This window comes from Corylus avellana, chromosome 5, assembly GCF_965113065.1.
Source record: "Corylus avellana chromosome 5, dhCorAvel1.hap1.2, whole genome shotgun sequence".
Taxonomy (NCBI): Eukaryota; Viridiplantae; Streptophyta; class Magnoliopsida; order Fagales; family Betulaceae; genus Corylus; species Corylus avellana.
Window position 1 is genome coordinate 22,557,022 of NC_142494.1, and position 17,203 is coordinate 22,574,224.

Sequence of the window (17,203 nt, forward strand, 5' to 3'; positions counted from 1 at the left end):
TATATATATATGACAAACACCACCATACTGTTAAAAAAAAAAAAAATTGATTAGTATGGAAAAGTGAAAAATGATACTATGAAGTGAAAAAGTTTTATTTTGTAGTGATTTTTTTTTTTTTTTTAATTTGTATAGTAGTAAAAAGTGAATGATGTGATATAAAAAGTAATAATATTTTGATGTTGATTTTTTAAATGAATGAAGTGAATAGTATTGAAGGAAGATGTGTTGTTTACGGTAAATTTTCATCAGACCGGTCTGCATGCATGGAAGAAGGAACTATGGCTGCAGTATTTTGGCATACAACACACAGGAATGAAAATTTATTTCGATTTGGGTCTTGTTGATCTTTTTTTTTCTTAAAAAAAAAAATTTGTCTCCCTAAAAAAAGAAAGCTATTTAAGTGTTTTCCTCAGTAGAACTAACAATTTTTGACATGATTTGCGAACACGAACTCGACACGAAAATAGCTGATTATGGTTAAAATGTCTAGTCTGTTTTAATTAAATAGATCGGGTTAGAGTTGACCTATATATAGTCTTATATACATGTCTGATATGACTCGAACCTGACATAGGCTGATAATTTTTTACACGATTCACAAAAATGGTACGAACGAAATTAGCGAGTTAGAATTGATAAATTTAACCCGTTTTAATTAAATGAATCAAATTATGATTATCTATATAATCTTATTTATACTCATATCTCAATACGACTGAAATTTCACAAGCGCGTGTATACCAAGTGTCACATTTCATTACTAAGGCTATGAGGATGGTTGTAGAAATCTAAATGGTGACTCGATACAAAGAGGGTGTCGCGAAATAAAATTATTAAGGCGACATAATGGCGGCAACATCTGTCTTCTACCCGTCTTGTTGAAGCAACTATCGGACAGACAGTCTTTGATTTAACAAAGTATTTCGTAACAAACTCATAATTATTGGTAATATTGGTCTCTAAAAAATAGTTCAACCGGCTAAAAACTATGCCTCATGACATAATTGAGGTGACTTTGGCAATTTCAACGATTACCCGTAATAAATCTCCAAAAAAAATGGCAAGGCTTTTTTACTGGTTGTCTGTTTAAGATACAGTTGTTTTTACGGCATGTTTCATTTGTATCATTCTAATTGATTCAATCAAATGTATTATAAAACTCATTTTTGGTTGATGTAAATGAAATCGATTTAAAAGCCACTTCAACCAAAGAAGGGTTTAAGAAACCAATACAAGAATAAAAAAGTTCTTTCAAATAACCATAATTATATTGCCAATTTATTCGTATTTAACCAATTATTTGATAATCAATTTGAGACCAATAATAAACAATGAAAAATGATCCAAAAGTAACCATTAACTTTTACCTTTCATAAGTTTAAGGGTAAAAAATCTCCCACAAATTAACATTTGTATATAACTTTAACTATAAACTTGAATTCAATGCAATTTTCAACTCGTATTTGACTTTGGGGCTGTAAAAAAAAAAATAGCTGTAATTCTGTTAAAGATTCATATTTAGTTTTTAATATTCTATGAAAATCAACGATTAAATATAAAAAATAAAATAAAAGGACTAAATCACCATTTTATGTGAAAAGACTCGAAAGAGGATCCATTCTTCTCGCGTTAAGATAATTTAAATTATTTTTATATTTGTTATTCTAATTTAACCAGGGCCGGCTCAATGGCTAGGCCATTGAGGTGGTCGCCTAGGACTCCCAGTTAGTAAGGTTCAAAATTTTTTTTAATAAGGCCCAAAATTTTTTTTAATTTTATTTTAACTTAAGGCCTAATTTCTTTTTTTTTTTTTTTTAAATAAGGCCCACAATTTTTTCCCATAAAAATTTAAGGCCTCTAAAATAATGCCCCAATATAATAAGCCCATTGTAAAATAAGATTAATTAACCCAAAAAAACAAATATGCCACATCAATTTTTTTGAGTAACTAGTTAAAAGTTAAACTTAAAAGTCATGAAACAACAATGAGGATGAAAATAATAATAATATTATAAAAATATAATAATATTATTAAAATAAATATTATTTAATTAATATTTAAATATTAAACAAAATAAGGTCCAACTTCTTACCGTTTTTACTTATAAAAAAAAAAAAAGGTCCAACTTCAAAATTTCGCCTAAGGCCCAAATACATTGAGCCGGCCCTGAATTTAACAGTTGATTTTAGAAAAAAAGTAAAAAGAAAAAGTGAAACCTCAAAATAGGTTGGAATTACATTTACAACGTAGGAAAAACGGAACCCTACTCCAATGTACTGCTGTCCGAGGAAACACACACTCTCTCTCTCTCTCTCTCTCTGAGCTCCGAAGCAAAAGCAATGGCGGAGAGAGGCGAAGAAATCTCTGTGATAACCCTAGGAGGCAAGGGCTTATCTCTCTCCTCATCCATCATCTACGCCGTCGCCACCGGCGTCGCTCAGGTGCGCCTCGACTCATCCGCGCTCGAAAGGCTCGCCTCCTCCTCGTCCTCCTCCAATACCCCCCCGCCATTTGTCAATTACCAAATCAACCTTCCCAAAACACTAACCCTGCTCGAATCCCGCGCTTTCCTCACCGTCCTCCTCGGCAAGCTCCTCTCTGGTTCCTCAAATATCCGTACGGCCCTTCCGGTTCGGATCTCCGAGGCCCTGAATTCCAAGCCTCAAATCCTAGAGTTCGAACCCCTCGATGTGACCCAAGAGGAGCTCTTCGTGCTCGAGAAATCATCCGCTGCATTGCTCGGCATTTCCGCCATCGTGGACCACGAATCCACCGCGTTATCGGCGATCGCCGACGCCGTCGCCGCGATTTCGTGCGAGGCGTCCAGAGCCGACGTGGCGGCGTTCAGTTCAGTGGATTCCGGGGACGGGTTTTCGGCGAAGGAGGAGGTTGGGGTAGCCAGTGATATGAAGGTTTTGCTTAATGGGTCGAAGTTGGTGGGCAAGGTTGAGAGCGAGTCAGTCTCGAAAATCCCTAAAGTTCACGGGAGTTTCAGGGAGATAGTGAAGTTGGTGCACTCCAAGACGCGAGCCGAGCTGAATTCGCGTGCTAAGTTAGCGAATGCGGAGGGTTTGGCGGTACGAGCCGTGTTGTTTCCACTCTATGACTTGGGTGTGTGTAGCTTGAGCCGCGCTAAATTGAATTTGGATGTGATCAGTACCGATGATTTGCGGTCGAGTTTGGCTGGTTTGTTTAAAGGGAAATGCCCGAGTAGTGAGAATTTGAGAAATGGGGTTAAGTTGGTTTCGCAATTGGGGTTGGAAGAGGAGTATGAGAAGTTTGTGTACGAATTGAATGTGTTGTTGGGAATGGTGTGGAAGATTGTGGCGTGGGAGGCGATGACTGGTTTCATTGCGCTTGAGGGTGTGGAATGGAGTGAGAAGAGTGAGAAGAGTGAGAAGGGTGTTGAGGCGAATGGAGGAGGAAATGTGAAGGTGGAGAGGAAGAGTGAGAAGAAGAAAAAGGTGGTGTTGGGGAAGGGGACTAGTGTGATTGTGCAATTGATCAAGGATAGGTTGCAGGGTAAGGGAGGAGGTGGGAGTGATGGTTCAGGGTTATTGGAGAAGTGGGTGGATGATATTTCGTTGTTTTTGGACCCAAAGGACCGGGAGTTCGACAGTTTGCTGCAGAAAGTGAAGGATATTGTTGAAAGCAATGAAAGTAGAAGACTGCCCAAGCTTCCAAAGGTGACGACATTCCGGAAAATTCTTCATTATTCAATTTTCTTTGAATGGTTTTTTCTGCTTTATATTTACTTCCCTTGTACAAATGGGAGGAATAAGAACAGTATTCTTATAAGAACTGAGCGGTGGAGCTTTGAGTTTTTCTTCTTATCTTATGGTGCAAACAATAGAGCATTTCTATTTTTCAATTGATGGAGAACATGGCTACTAGAAGTTTATACTAGAAGTTAGGTATGTTGACAGCGTAGTTCAATTTTTCTGTAATTCTGTTGTGTGCTTTTGAGCTAACCTGTTGAGTTTATTTATTGATGTAGGTGCTCTTCGGGGCTGTTTGTACTTTTATACAATTTTTGGTTAAGAAACTTCTAATTTATGGACGAAAAAAAGAAAGTACATAGCAAGAGCTATTTGTACTTTTCTCTCTTTTAATCAATCAAATTTTCAGTACTCACACTCTGTTCATTTTAATTTTATTAACATTCTGTTATGTTATTTTTTTGGTTAAGAAAATCTTCTATTTCTGATTGTCTTCTTATCACTTTTTTTTCCCCTTAAATGCATAACTAGTTTGCTTACCGTGGCATATTATGATACAAATTAGGGTACTCGTGATTTTGCGAAAGAACAAATGACAATAAGAAAGAGAGCCTTTTCAATTATCGAGGAAGTTTTTGAGAGGCATGGTGCTACGGCCTTGGATACCCCAGCTTTCGAATTGAGAGAAACTCTCATGGGAAAATATGGGGAAGATTCAAAGTTGATTTACGATCTTGCGGACCAGGTAAATATTTGATATTTAGTTGATTAGTTAAGTCATATATCTCTTCTAATTCTTTCCCTTTTTGGGAATTTTCGTTTGTTTAATTGGGTTGTTGCTTATGTGGTTATTTATTTGAGTACCTTGGGTATCTATATATCATCTCTATCGGAAAAATTAAAAAGCTGTCTTGTAAAGACTGTTATTTGGCTTTTTTACAGCTAACTTGGAGCTGATTTTAGTTTTCTATAATGAAAAAAAGTCTGTTTAGTCACTCCATTTCATCTTTTGGTAAAGTAATGTAATTTTATGTCCAACTTGTTGCCAGGGTGGAGAGCTTTGTTCTTTGCGGTATGACCTAACTGTACCATTTGCTAGGTTTGTGGCCATGAATGGTCTCACATCATTTAAAAGGTACCAGATAGCCAAGGTTTACCGGAGGGACAACCCATCTAAGGGAAGATACCGTGAATTTTATCAATGTGATTTTGACATTGCTGGCCAATATGAAAAAATGGGGCCAGATTTTGAGATTGTAAAAATTTTGACGGAACTTCTCAATGAACTGAACATTGGAGATTATGAGGTAGTTTATTTTTTTCTTCTCCTATCTGTGTCAGTAAAAAGTTTCACACATTGGATTTTATTACGTATTATATCCTGTTTGATACTGATATTCACATGTGGTGGTGCATCACAGTTCCTGCATCCAAACATTTAGTAGAACAGTTAAATTTTAAAACATGAAAGAATTTAAAGTAATGAAATATCAAAGAAAAAGATGAATGACTTTCAGTCACTTTGGGCTGTCTTGGGTGATGTCTAGCCATGTAATTTACTTATTTGCTTGTTGGTGGACTCCTGGTAACACTAGGGGTGCTGTTGTGTGAAAGATTGTGCCTTCTTGATTTTTTGTGTGTCTTTGGGGTGAAAAGAATAATGGAAGTTTTGAGGACCGCGAGAGGACGTTGGAGTAGCTCGAGTCTTTTTTATTTTATACGCTTTATCTTTGGACAATTGCTTTTGTTTATCTTTTGGTGTTTAGTTATCATGAGCATGTATTGTGTTTATCCTTTGGTGCTTAGTTAACATGAGCATGGATTACAAAAGCTAAAAAAGATGATGTTACAATCCCTTTATACATGGAGAGTAGCATGAAATAGTTTGCCTGTTTAATTAATTAATTAATTATTTTTGGAATTTTATTCTTTTTCTATTCTTTAGGGTTCTCTTGTATACTTCATGTTTACTAGGATTGCACGCCCCTCTACGCTTCTAATGCATTTACATTACTTACCAAAAACGTTATCATGATTTTTTTGTTCTTTTTTCTCCTAGCTAGCTAGGTGTTTTCTCTTGTATGTTTCTTGTCTACCTATATGTGCCTTACGCTAGTAACGATATTTCGCTTACTTATAAAAAAAGAAAAAGAAAAGATGAATAGCTTCAAAGTAATGACTTATGAGTAATGCCTAGTCTTGGTACCATTACCTTGTCAAAGGTGCTAATTAGACATGTTTCCTTGCATACAGTGCTTTAAAACCTTATAGAACTTATGAACATGTATACATACATTTGATTTATATATAAATGTTAATTGCTTTCTGTTTTATTCTTCCACAGATAAAACTGAACCACCGGAAGTTACTTGATGGAATGTTGGACATATGTGGAGTGCCACCAGAAAAATTCAGAACCATATGTTCGAGTATCGACAAATTAGATAAGCAATCTTTTCAACAGATAAGAAAAGAGATGGTAAGAACACTTGTATGCATATGGTGTTATCTTCTGTATATAGGTGACTGGAGGCCTGCCCCACTGCTACTTTGGGGGAGGGCTTTGAAACCATGTAAAAATGATGTAATGATAAAAATTCGTTTCCATAGTAATGTTACATGATCTTCTGATTTCGTACCAGCTTTTAACACAATTATTGTGAGTAATGGTGGACCTAGTTATTGCAATTTCACTAATTTAAGGATATTTCTATGATCATCTTTTTTTTTTTTTTTTTTTTTTTGTAAATATGTTGGTTTGATAACTTTTGTTATGTATTCCATGTTTTAGAATTGGATAAATTTTTGTATGGCTGGTCATGTATGTTTCTTGTTAATTATTGCTAGGTTGAGGAGAAGGGCTTAACAATTGAGACGGCAGATAAAATTGGCGCTTTTGTGAAGGAAAGGGGATCACCTTTGGAATTATTGTCTAAACTTAAGCAGGAGGGAAGCAAGTTCTTGGGACATGATGGATCTGTCGATGCACTGAATGAACTGGACATTTTATTTAAGGCGCTGGAAAAATCAAAGTGTATTGACAAAGTGGTTTTTGACTTGAGTCTTGCCAGAGGTCTTGATTATTATACTGGAGTCATATTTGAAGCTGCTTTTAAAGGCGGTGCACAGGTAATTTTGTAAGAAACTGCTCAATTTTCCATTGCCTTCATTTTATTTGTTTGGGAACCCGAATACTTGGTGATGCTTTAATAGCTAACCCTCTATCCATAAGGATGGCCATGGATCTTTCACTTATTAAACCATGACCTTTTTTATGGATTAGTATCATATTACTCATTATCTGAACAAATAGGGATTAACTAGCCAAAACACTAAAAGTAGGAACAAGTAGACATTGAATTAAATTGTGATATTCAACATTGCGGTGATTTGTGCCTATTCCTTGCTATAACAGTGTATTTAGAGCCGGCATCACCCGTGCATTCCCTCCTACCAGATTGCTGCTGCCATACGTGTGCCTGATTTTGTATTGAATGCATTATATGGTTTATTATTATGCATTAAACATTTTATGATGGTATTCCTCTCAATTCTTTTACTTTTTCTTGGAAATTGGGATATGCAAAACAAAGTTAAGATGACAATGATTTTTTTACATCCATTTATATATGTTATGTATAAAGGTCCTTGTTTTCTACTAGAATGTTAAGATTTGTTGTCCTTATTTGTTTTCATCTTTACTCGTTGGGAGGGGATGCGGGGAGTTTTTCAAATTTGTGAGATATGAGGTGGGAGATGGGCCTAATATTCGGTTTTGGCATGATGTCTGGTGTCGAGATCAAACCTTTAAGGAAGCTTCCCGGTTTTATATAGTATTGCCTGTTTTAAGGAGGCCCAAATATCAGACCATATGGTGGTGGCGAACATCTTTCAGTGGAACATCACCTTTATCAGACCCATACATGATTGAGAGTTAGGCATGGTCACCTCTTTCTTCAACCTCTTGTACCCTATTGAACAAAGAGGGTGAGGATAGCATATGTTGGCTCCCCTCCAAAAGGCGGACATTCGAGATTCGATATTTTTATCATGTTCTTAAATTCCAAGGGGTTGGCATATTGGTTGGGGCTTGTGGTCTTAGGGAGTATCACCCCTTAGATCCCAAGTTCGAGACTTGCTCAATGCAAACTCTTCATTGGTGCCACACCCCCTGGTGTAAAAGCTAACAATTTACCTTGATCAATGTAAGGAAACTTCCGAGGGTGTGGTACACGAGTCTGAGGTTTACTTTGCAGGGGTGGATTTGAAGGGCCCTGCCCTGTCGAGGTTCCCCGTCATAAAAAAAAAAAAAAATAGTATCAGAGCATAAGTCATGAGTTTGAGCCTTAACTACTCTACAGTTCACCCCCCATTTTAGTTAAATATGGAAGTGATGGGAAGATTTAGGAGCATATTTTGGGTGTCTTAGGAGTCTGAAGTTTATCTTGATCCTCCCTTCTCCTTGAACACCAAAGGCCTAATCCCGCATTTTCAAAAATTTCAGGTAGGGTAAACAACAGATTCAATCATAAGAAGTTGAAATCTTTGTGAAGTGTGAAAAATATAGTTAGAGAACTTGGAAGCACACTTGGTAAGTCTCAGAAATGCCAATAATAATTTTTTCCTTATTCATTTGGGAGCTTTTATGGTGGCAAAAGTAGCATTTCAATCTAGTGAATGAAATGCTCTTTAGGTTACAGGCATCACAGCAGCTGGGTTGAGATTTTTAGCCTAAAGTCAGCTGAAGTTCCTAAGTGCTGCTTTGGTAGTGGAAATGAGGGGAAAGAAAAATCCACAGATAAACTCAGAAATAATGTAAAATTTCAATTTTGAGAACTCATTTCTCAGTTAATTTTCAATCATGGGCATGTACTTTGACATTGCCAAAAAAGAAGAAGTTGATGCTTCCTGAGAATGGTCTATTTCTTGACATTATACAATGGTAATTCTTTAGAATGCTTTCCAATATCCTTTTTCTGCACGTACTTTTGTTTTCTGAGGATTTGTTAATCACTATCAAAGAGAGTAAGAAAATACCAAGCTTTTATTTAGTTGGGTTGATTGATCCAATTGATTTGCAATTCTTATTACAATAAAAGCATGCTCACAGGATGGGATCCAGACTCCCTCTTCAAAATTTTCCTGTTGGATTAAGAAATAAAGCTAAATTGGTATTGAAACGAATAAACATGGAAGAATATAGCCTTTCCCCCCTCTGTTCTCCTAAATATGTTACATGAATCGCAAGTCATAGCTCTTATGTCATCTTATAATTGCTGCCTTGTATTACCTCGTATGTGTTTCCAGGGTAATGTGATTGATTTGTGCATTCCTCAGGTTGGTTCAATTGCTGCTGGTGGACGCTATGACAACCTTATAGGTATGTTTGGTACAAAGCAGGTTCCAGCAGTTGGTGTCAGTCTTGGAATCGAGCGAGTATTTGCTATAATGGAGCAGCTTCAGAAAGACCAGAACCAGGTGATAATAATACTCGGTGTTTCTCTAAATTCGCCTATATGATTAGTAAATTGGTCACTTGGTTGAACTTTTTGCACTATCAGACATATAATAGTGAAAAAAAATCCATTCAAAAGATGTATAATTTATAGACATTTTCTCCTCCCTAGAGTAAGGCGTGAAGGTTGAGGGCATGAGTTACAGGTACTGGTTTGCTGGTGATAGGTGCATAGTATAATATATGGATATATACATATACATATATACCTTGACACATACATGCACATGTGTGTGTGTGTATAAAGAAGTCTATACCATTTAACTTTATTATTTCATATGCATAATAAATCTTGCCATGTAATAGATTTAGCATCAACTAAGGGCTATCAGATAATTATTTGGTGATCAGTATAACATATATTAAGTAAATTTATGTATGCCGTTTCCTTCTATTTTTGCGTGTTTTGGCAGACAACACGAGCTACAAAGACTGAAGTCCTGGTAAGTATACTGGGGGATGACCTGACTCAAGCTGCAGAACTGGTAAGTGAGCTGTGGGATGCCGGACTGAGAGCCGAATATCTTGTCAATAAAAGAGTGATGAAGCACATTGACCGTGCTAAAGACTCGAGGATCCCATGGATGGTTATTGTGGGGGAACAAGAAATGAATGAAGGGATTGTGAAATTAAAAGACATCGAGGCCGCCAAAGAAGAAAAAATTCCTAGAAGTAGGGTTGTTGAGGAACTTAAAAGACGGTTGAACCGATGAAATCAATATTCGGCAGAGGAACAACTCCAAACCTAACACCATCCTGTGTTTTATTCCATGCTTTTGAGGGTGTGGCAGATACAAGAGGTTATACATGATGCTGGAATCATCTCTGGATTATGAAATTGGATATCAAAATTGAAGTAAATGCTAAGCTTGTCTTGGCAGCACCTTCAAAATCATGAAAGTGAGTATTAGTGGAAGCACATGAGACAGCTTAAAATCCAGATTCTTTTTAAGGCAGAAATTTGGAGGCAGAAATTAAAAGCATCGTTTATATCTTTTTATTTTATTTTATTTTATTATTTTTTTTTAAAGGTTTTGGGGTTGGTTTGTAAGGATGAAATATTTAATGGGAAGATGGGTATCACTTTCTCTACACTTGCCTATTAAAAGTTTTCACATGCAAGCAAAAGCTCCATGCCTTTAATATGTGAGAGGCCCACACTATCTTCCATGAGTTCCAGCTTTGGTCCATGATGTTTAATAGCAGACAAGCATGGTTAGGTTTGAGAATTCTTACAATCCAGTTTGTAGAAAATCGATGGTTAATCTATACTTGACAGAATGTATACAGTGTGCATATTCCATTTGGTTCAATATATACCAAAATGGATTAAAAAAAAAATGGTATAAAAAATGAAACCAAAAAGGCATAATTAATTAATAATGAATATATATGAGTAGTCTACAGATTGGAACAAAAACTATGAGAAAGAAAAATGATTACATATTTTCTGTTCTTGCTTTTACTATATTCTAGTTTAATAGCATGAGTATATTATCTTATTATAATCTTCCAAGATATTATCAAAAGTCAACTAATTTAGGATATATTTTTATGAGTAACTAATGTCGGATATTTACTGAAGGAGTGATTTGGTATATTGAGCACATATTTCTTCAATTTAATCATATTATTATATTTTGAAATAGGTTAGTTGTTTATTATTGAAAAATTTACATACCCACATGTTTTGCTTCTTTATATAAATATTTGAAACGAATATCTAACAAGATATATATATATATATATATATATATATATATATATATATATATATATATACACAAAAAAATCAATACAAGAATAGAAAAAAAAAAAAAATGGTTCTAGTCAAAATGGAATTAAAAAAGTATTGGTTTTGATGATTTGTATTTTGTGTTGTTAAAAATGAGAATACAACTTTAGTATGAAAGTTAATTATAATGGCCATAAGAGAATTAAAGCTCAAATATTTATGTATTTGTATACAAATATTTATCAAGAAAAACATTTAGTGTGTATTATACCTTTAAAAATGAAACATATATCTTCCAAAACGTTGTAGTATAGTTTGATGAACAATTTTTAATCAAATATATACATATATATAATGGATCAACTGATCAAAGGAATTAGTTCCGAGAAAAAGGAAAAAAAGAAAAAAGCTACTAAATGTTCTAAGCCAACTAATATTTAAGGTTAGGGAATATATATATATTTTTTAAAAGAGATATGCTATTGGTTCTTTTCATTGGTCGTCATCCTGCTGTTCAACTCTTACGAATCGAACTCTCATATTGAGTTGCACAAATTTAATAATAAATTTGCAAAAATTGAACGGAAGATAACGGATAAAAAAGGAAAGAATCATTTTTCAATTTTAAAACTTAGGAGGGCTAATAGATCAAAGTTGTATCTAGTTTCGCCCCTAAAGCCTGCCTACCACACCCAACAAACAAAGCATAATAATAGCAAATAAATGGCCGTACACAAACTGCCGTCTAACAAAAACAACTTAATAATAGTATAAAAGAGATTATATGCATGATTGACAAAATTAAAAAAAAAAAAATTATAATATTTTTTAAGTTAACTAAGCCAAATCCGAAAAATTGCTTACAAAAAGCAGCCGTACAATCATAATCTAACACTTGGCTCCCACTGGCTTCCTGTTGGTGGGCCAACTGCCAAGAACAGAAAAGATTGGCCCGATCCTCTCCCGCCAGTTGGGCAGTCTCAGCAACTTCCAAAGAGGTGGAGTCGCATGTGATCAAAACCTTTGGTGCTTTATCCACCTTAAACTTCGTGGGTTGTCCTGTTTCCCCCACCTATTGCCTAGTTGTATATTCTTTCCTGTCAATCAAGGGGATATCTCAGTCCTTCGCTCAGCAAAATTCCATCACTTCAGATCTCACTCTTCCACATTGCGTGTCCCTAGATGATTGGTTCGTATCCAATCAAAAGTCCTTCAAATTCGTTCTGACCTTCTCTTGATGTTGTTCTAGAGTGAAACGTGTTCAGTCCTGAGAACCTGTAGCCCGCTTCTGATCATTTCTCTGCGCTGTGGATGTATATGGAGAAAAGCAGTAGAGTATTGAGGGCAGAATCTAGAGGAAAAAGGTGGGGTTGGGCTTGAAAACCATCAACGAACTTTACCTTTTCCTACCAATAAGAAATTCTTTGTTGGGTATTGTTTGGGGGTTAAGGCTTATATAGGGTTTGCTTTTTTCTTTGTTTTTTCAGTTTGATCCTCTAAACACCCCCCACAAACAAACATACGAGATGGAAGGAGAGGCTGGGGAGTTTCTAGACTGGGAGCTGCTCCACAACTCGGACGATGCTGGCCTGGTTAATTCGGTGGGTGCTGCCCTGGTTGAGTCGTCCGAGAAGGAGGGAACTCCGAGGAATTTTGAGGGAATCGAGGGTGACTCGGAGGGCATGATCAGGTCCGATCACTTCTCGCTCGAGAATCGGGAGAGGATTGCCAAGACTGCTGCAGAGGGTGATGTGAGCGAGGAGGGAGACTCGGTTCAGTCGGAGAATCCGAGTTGGGTCGATCCGGGGTCCGAGACTCGGTACGTTAGGAGGAACTCGGGCGAGTTCTGGTCCGATTCGAGCAGCGATCGTTCCGATGAGCGTAAATTGGGTGAATTCGATTCTAAACACGATCTGGGTCTTTCAGAAACTGTGAAAAGCCAAGTGGGTTTTGAAGGAATAGAAGAAATGAAATCTGGGAATGAAAATTGGGGTAAATTGGGCCCCAATGAGAGTAAATTTAGGGAGTTCGATGCGAAAGATAAGGATTCAAGCAAGTTCTGGTCCGATTCTGGCGGGGACGCTTTGGTTTCGATGGAATTCGGGAATAATTATGAGAAGCAACGAGACGGTTCAGAGATTTCGAGTGATTTGGACGGTGGAAATGGCTCGATTGAGAACAAAGCAGGTGCGGATGCAATAGTGAAATCAGATACGAAATCGGGCGGTGAGGGAGACAAGAGGAGGGTAGTTTGGTGGAAGGTTCCTCTTGAGGTCTTGAAGTATTGTGTTTTTAGAGCTAGCCCAGTTTGGTCCTTCTCCATGGCCGCCGCAGTGATGGGACTCGTTATCTTGGGAAGGAGATTGTATAAGATGAAGAGGAAGAGCCAGAGCTTGCAGCTGAAGGTTACTATTGATGATAAGGTCAGTTTTTGCATTTATTTGTCTTTTTTTCTTTTTTGCAGTGAATTTTTATCAGGTTTGGAAATCGAAATGCAAATGTTTTTGAAATTATAATACCGAGAATTCGCTTTGTTCTATCAATGCTTTGCCTTCTGAGTTCCCATATTCAAGGCACTTTATTTTAGGGGGCGTATACGTCTTTTCATTCTTCAGAGCCTACTCTTGCTGGAGTTGTAGCTTGGGGTGAGAAATGGACGAAAGTTCAATTTAAAGTTGTGGATCAAACAAGTAGTTGATGTTCTTTCAAGGATATGTTCAGGTTTAGCTTTCGTACAAACATAATGGGGATCCCTTGCACTCTGGTGGTGCTACTTAGAAAAATACACTTAACGTTACAATATTTTAGATGTAGAAATTTTAGCATCCTCCTCACTGACAAGATTGATGATTATCTTTTTCTCCCCTCAAACATCGAGAATTAAAGAAATGGGAGTCCTTCTTTACCATATCTTTGTCTCCCCTCCTCAAACATTGAGAATTAAAGAAATGAAGTCTTTCTTTGCAATATTCAGTTGGTTGCGTGGCATATTAGGTGCTTCTTAGACCATATTCTGCTCTTGAGGAAATCATGGAACAATGCTAGTATGTTGCTAAGCTCCATGGTTTATTTTGTCACAAGCATTTGCTTGCATGTAGTGAGTTGTATTTAAATCACAAGCCTGCTCAGAGTTTATATCGGGATAGAAGTACATTTAGTGTTTGCATTAAGGGATGGGGATCTTATTTAGTGGCACTGCAAGAAGTTTATGTATTGTTGTTCTAAAACATTAGTGATTAGAGATATGGTTGATGGTCAAGCTGACTCATAAAGCTGACCATTTCTCTTTCTTTTTTCATGATTTTAAGAAGTAACACATCCTAGAAATTGTTGCCATAGAGGTGGAGCTTAACAGATGAGGTGCTTCCAGAGTGTTGTGAGACTTGGTTTAGTTTTTAGCAATTTGAGGCAGAAGTTTTAGAAGATGGTTTTTAATCAATAATACTGAATGATACAAGTTTTAAACCAATGATAAAGAGCGTTACGAATTCTGGGCATTCAGGGTCCGTAAAATATAGGCCAAAAGACAAAGGTCCATAAATTAGTGTTTTGGTATCTGTATGTGTTATTATGTGAAGGAAGATGAAAGATACGAGATTAGTTCAATAGAAAATGATAGTTGTGTTGGAATGAGTTTTCCAAAGTCTGCCAGCATATTTCAGACTTGATTCATTTTGGTTATTTGATGTTTGAGGCCTATAATATGCTTCTAGTGTAAAATAGTATGTTGCTTAAGGCTCATTTTTCGTCTGTCCATTTATGAACTGAAAATCCCAATGGTGAAAATCTTCAACTGGCGAAAATCTGACGACGCCGGGTCTGTTCTAGGAATCTTGTGATATATTGCTAACTAGAGCTGAAGGGAGATATTCATTGGTTCTTGAATTGTGGACTTGAAGCAAAGCCAGTTGGCAAGAGTAGGGCATCTTGATTATCTTTGATGGTTTATTGTATGTAGCATGATTAATGACCATATTTTACTGAACAATTTTTGCAGAAGGTGTCGCAGTTCATGAGTCGTGCTGCACGTCTTAATGAAGCCTTTTCGGTGGTGAGGCGAGTCCCAATTATACGACCCTCGCTGCCAGCCCCTGGTGTGACTGCATGGCCTGCAATGAGTTTGAGATGAGTTCTTTTAAAATAGATACGAAAAGAAGGCAGTGCGTCTACCAGATGATATCCAAGATTTATATGTTGCTTTGTATGAAACCGTGTGAACTAGCTTTTCCTTTATGTATTATCTCTGAAGCTGTCAAGACTTTTGCATCAATTCGTGTACAAGTCCAGATTATTATTATCTCTCCGTGTATAAAGTTCTCTTTTTTATATTTCATGCGATGTTTGAATACGCATCAACTGGTTTACCTGTTGTCGGTAGCGGCTTGGTTTGAGTTTGATGCCGATATGTGAAACTAAGAATGTTTTGTCATGTTATCTCGTATGTTATATATAACAAAAAGCATTAATACATTCTGCAGCTTCTGCAGAAACAGGCTTCTCAAAAATTGTTGCGTCTTTTAGACATAGTTTTGCGTCTGCTCATGGGATTCATGTCTCAATTCCAACATGTTCAGATTCAAGTGAAACTAAATCTAAAGCAAATCCCGGAATCGGATCCAGTCAAACCCTTTAGCCAAGGATTTGGTTTGGATACAGTTTTTTCTTGAATTGAATCCGTTGGACTCGAGATACATGTTCTTTTTAACCCAAATATTTGCCTTTTAGGATGATTTTTACTCTTTGAGTTTCAAAAGTTATTTTTTTCCAAACATATTTGGTGGAGAATGTCGACACATACGTTGGGTGAGTCTTCGGATTCGTTTGGTAAACGGTTTCGTTTTGGTTTGCTATTGTAGCAAAAATTGATTGATATGAAAAAAAAGTAAGGATTTTTTTTTTTTTTTTGAAAAAGTAAAAAAGTAAGAATATTTACTATTAAAAAATGAAAAAAATCTGTTTTATAGTGATTTTTTTATGTGAATTATAACAAATGATTGATGTAATATAAAAAGTAATAATGTTAAAAAAATAAAAAAGTAGAATGAATAATGTTGTGCCGAATTTTTTATTTTTTATTTTTTGATGTCAGGAATCTCTTTAAGGCAGGGCGGGGCCCTTCGAACCCATCCCTGTAAAGTAAACCCTAATCCCGTGCACTGCACCCTCGAAGTTTTCTTACACGGAACTGGTTAAATCGTTGACTTTTCACCCAGGGGTGTAGCCCCAAGAGATTGTTTGCATCCATAAAGTGTAGAACTTTGGACTTTGAAAGGAGCAAACCTTAAGACCAAAGCCTCCACCACTTGGGCCAATCCCTTGAGATTAATGTTATGTTGAAATTATACCAAAACCGTTTATCAAACCGATCCTCTGGTCTTAAAAAGCAGCTGTGGAATTGGAAGTGTTACTTTGATTTTGACGAAAAGTGGTTTTTGTCAAATAAGTGAGGCTAAAACTCACTTTCAACAGCAGGCTATCAAATACTCAATTTCAAGTGGTGGGTCGGTGGTCTTCTTCCCTGAAGTCATTTTTTTTGAAGGCGAATAAATGCAAGCAAATGCTGACTTTACTCTTAGTGTAGACGTTTAGCAGCCCTTGTTGCCCGTAATGCTAATAATTGAATTCCGGGTAGACTAGGAGAAATATAAGTCAAGCGTGTTCTTAGTGTTTTGACAGAGGAAACAAGAAGGTCTAATTTTCAAATGATATTATTATGATGGACTTCACAATTATCTCCTTTTACGCTTGAGAGATTTGAGTAGAGGCACGGAAAGGTAGCCTAATGCATAAAATAATATCCATTTCAATTCACACAACATTTGGCCCCAAAATTACATTGGCTACTGATTTGACCCCAAAATTACAGGAATGAGTTTAAATTGACAATTAAGAATAACAATTATTGTTTATTTCGTTTAATATTATCATTTAATATAAGTGGCTGATTCTGTTTAGACTCGAATTCTCTCCATTTCAAGTGAAATGGAGAAAAATGGAAAGGATCATCCTATTCAAATGCGGCATGCCATTTAACGCAATCAACCGATAATTTAATACTTCTCTCCCAGATGCAGTGTTTTATTATGCCACAAACGAAACCACTCTCCAGTCTCATTCCACAAAGCTCGAGATAATTAGCGTCTAAGAATGCATTGCTAATGACAGCAGCGAGCTAATTAGTGAAACTTATGAGCCATATATTATATGATATTGAGTAGGTGTATTCACTT

At 36.4% G+C, this 17,203-nt stretch overlaps 2 protein-coding genes across 2 annotated transcripts; both read left to right on the forward strand.

Annotated features, from left to right (window-relative positions):
* The first annotated feature begins 2,272 nt into the window (after nt 1-2,272).
* Nucleotides 2,273-10,330, forward strand: LOC132180543 (histidine--tRNA ligase, cytoplasmic). The gene is made up of 7 exons (XM_059593418.1): nt 2,273-3,690; nt 4,289-4,468; nt 4,773-5,030; nt 6,068-6,202; nt 6,571-6,852; nt 9,061-9,201; nt 9,652-10,330. The coding sequence occupies exons 1-7, from the start codon at nt 2,344-2,346 to the stop codon at nt 9,949-9,951; spliced, it is 2,643 nt and encodes an 880-aa protein (XP_059449401.1). The 5' UTR covers nt 2,273-2,343; the 3' UTR covers nt 9,952-10,330.
* Nucleotides 10,331-12,112: 1,782 nt separating this feature from the next.
* Nucleotides 12,113-15,304, forward strand: LOC132182309 (uncharacterized). The gene is made up of 2 exons (XM_059595512.2): nt 12,113-13,396; nt 14,971-15,304. Exons 1-2 carry the CDS (start codon nt 12,500-12,502, stop codon nt 15,100-15,102), a joined length of 1,029 nt encoding a protein of 342 aa, XP_059451495.1. The 5' UTR covers nt 12,113-12,499; the 3' UTR covers nt 15,103-15,304.
* The last annotated feature ends 1,899 nt before the right edge of the window (nt 15,305-17,203 follow it).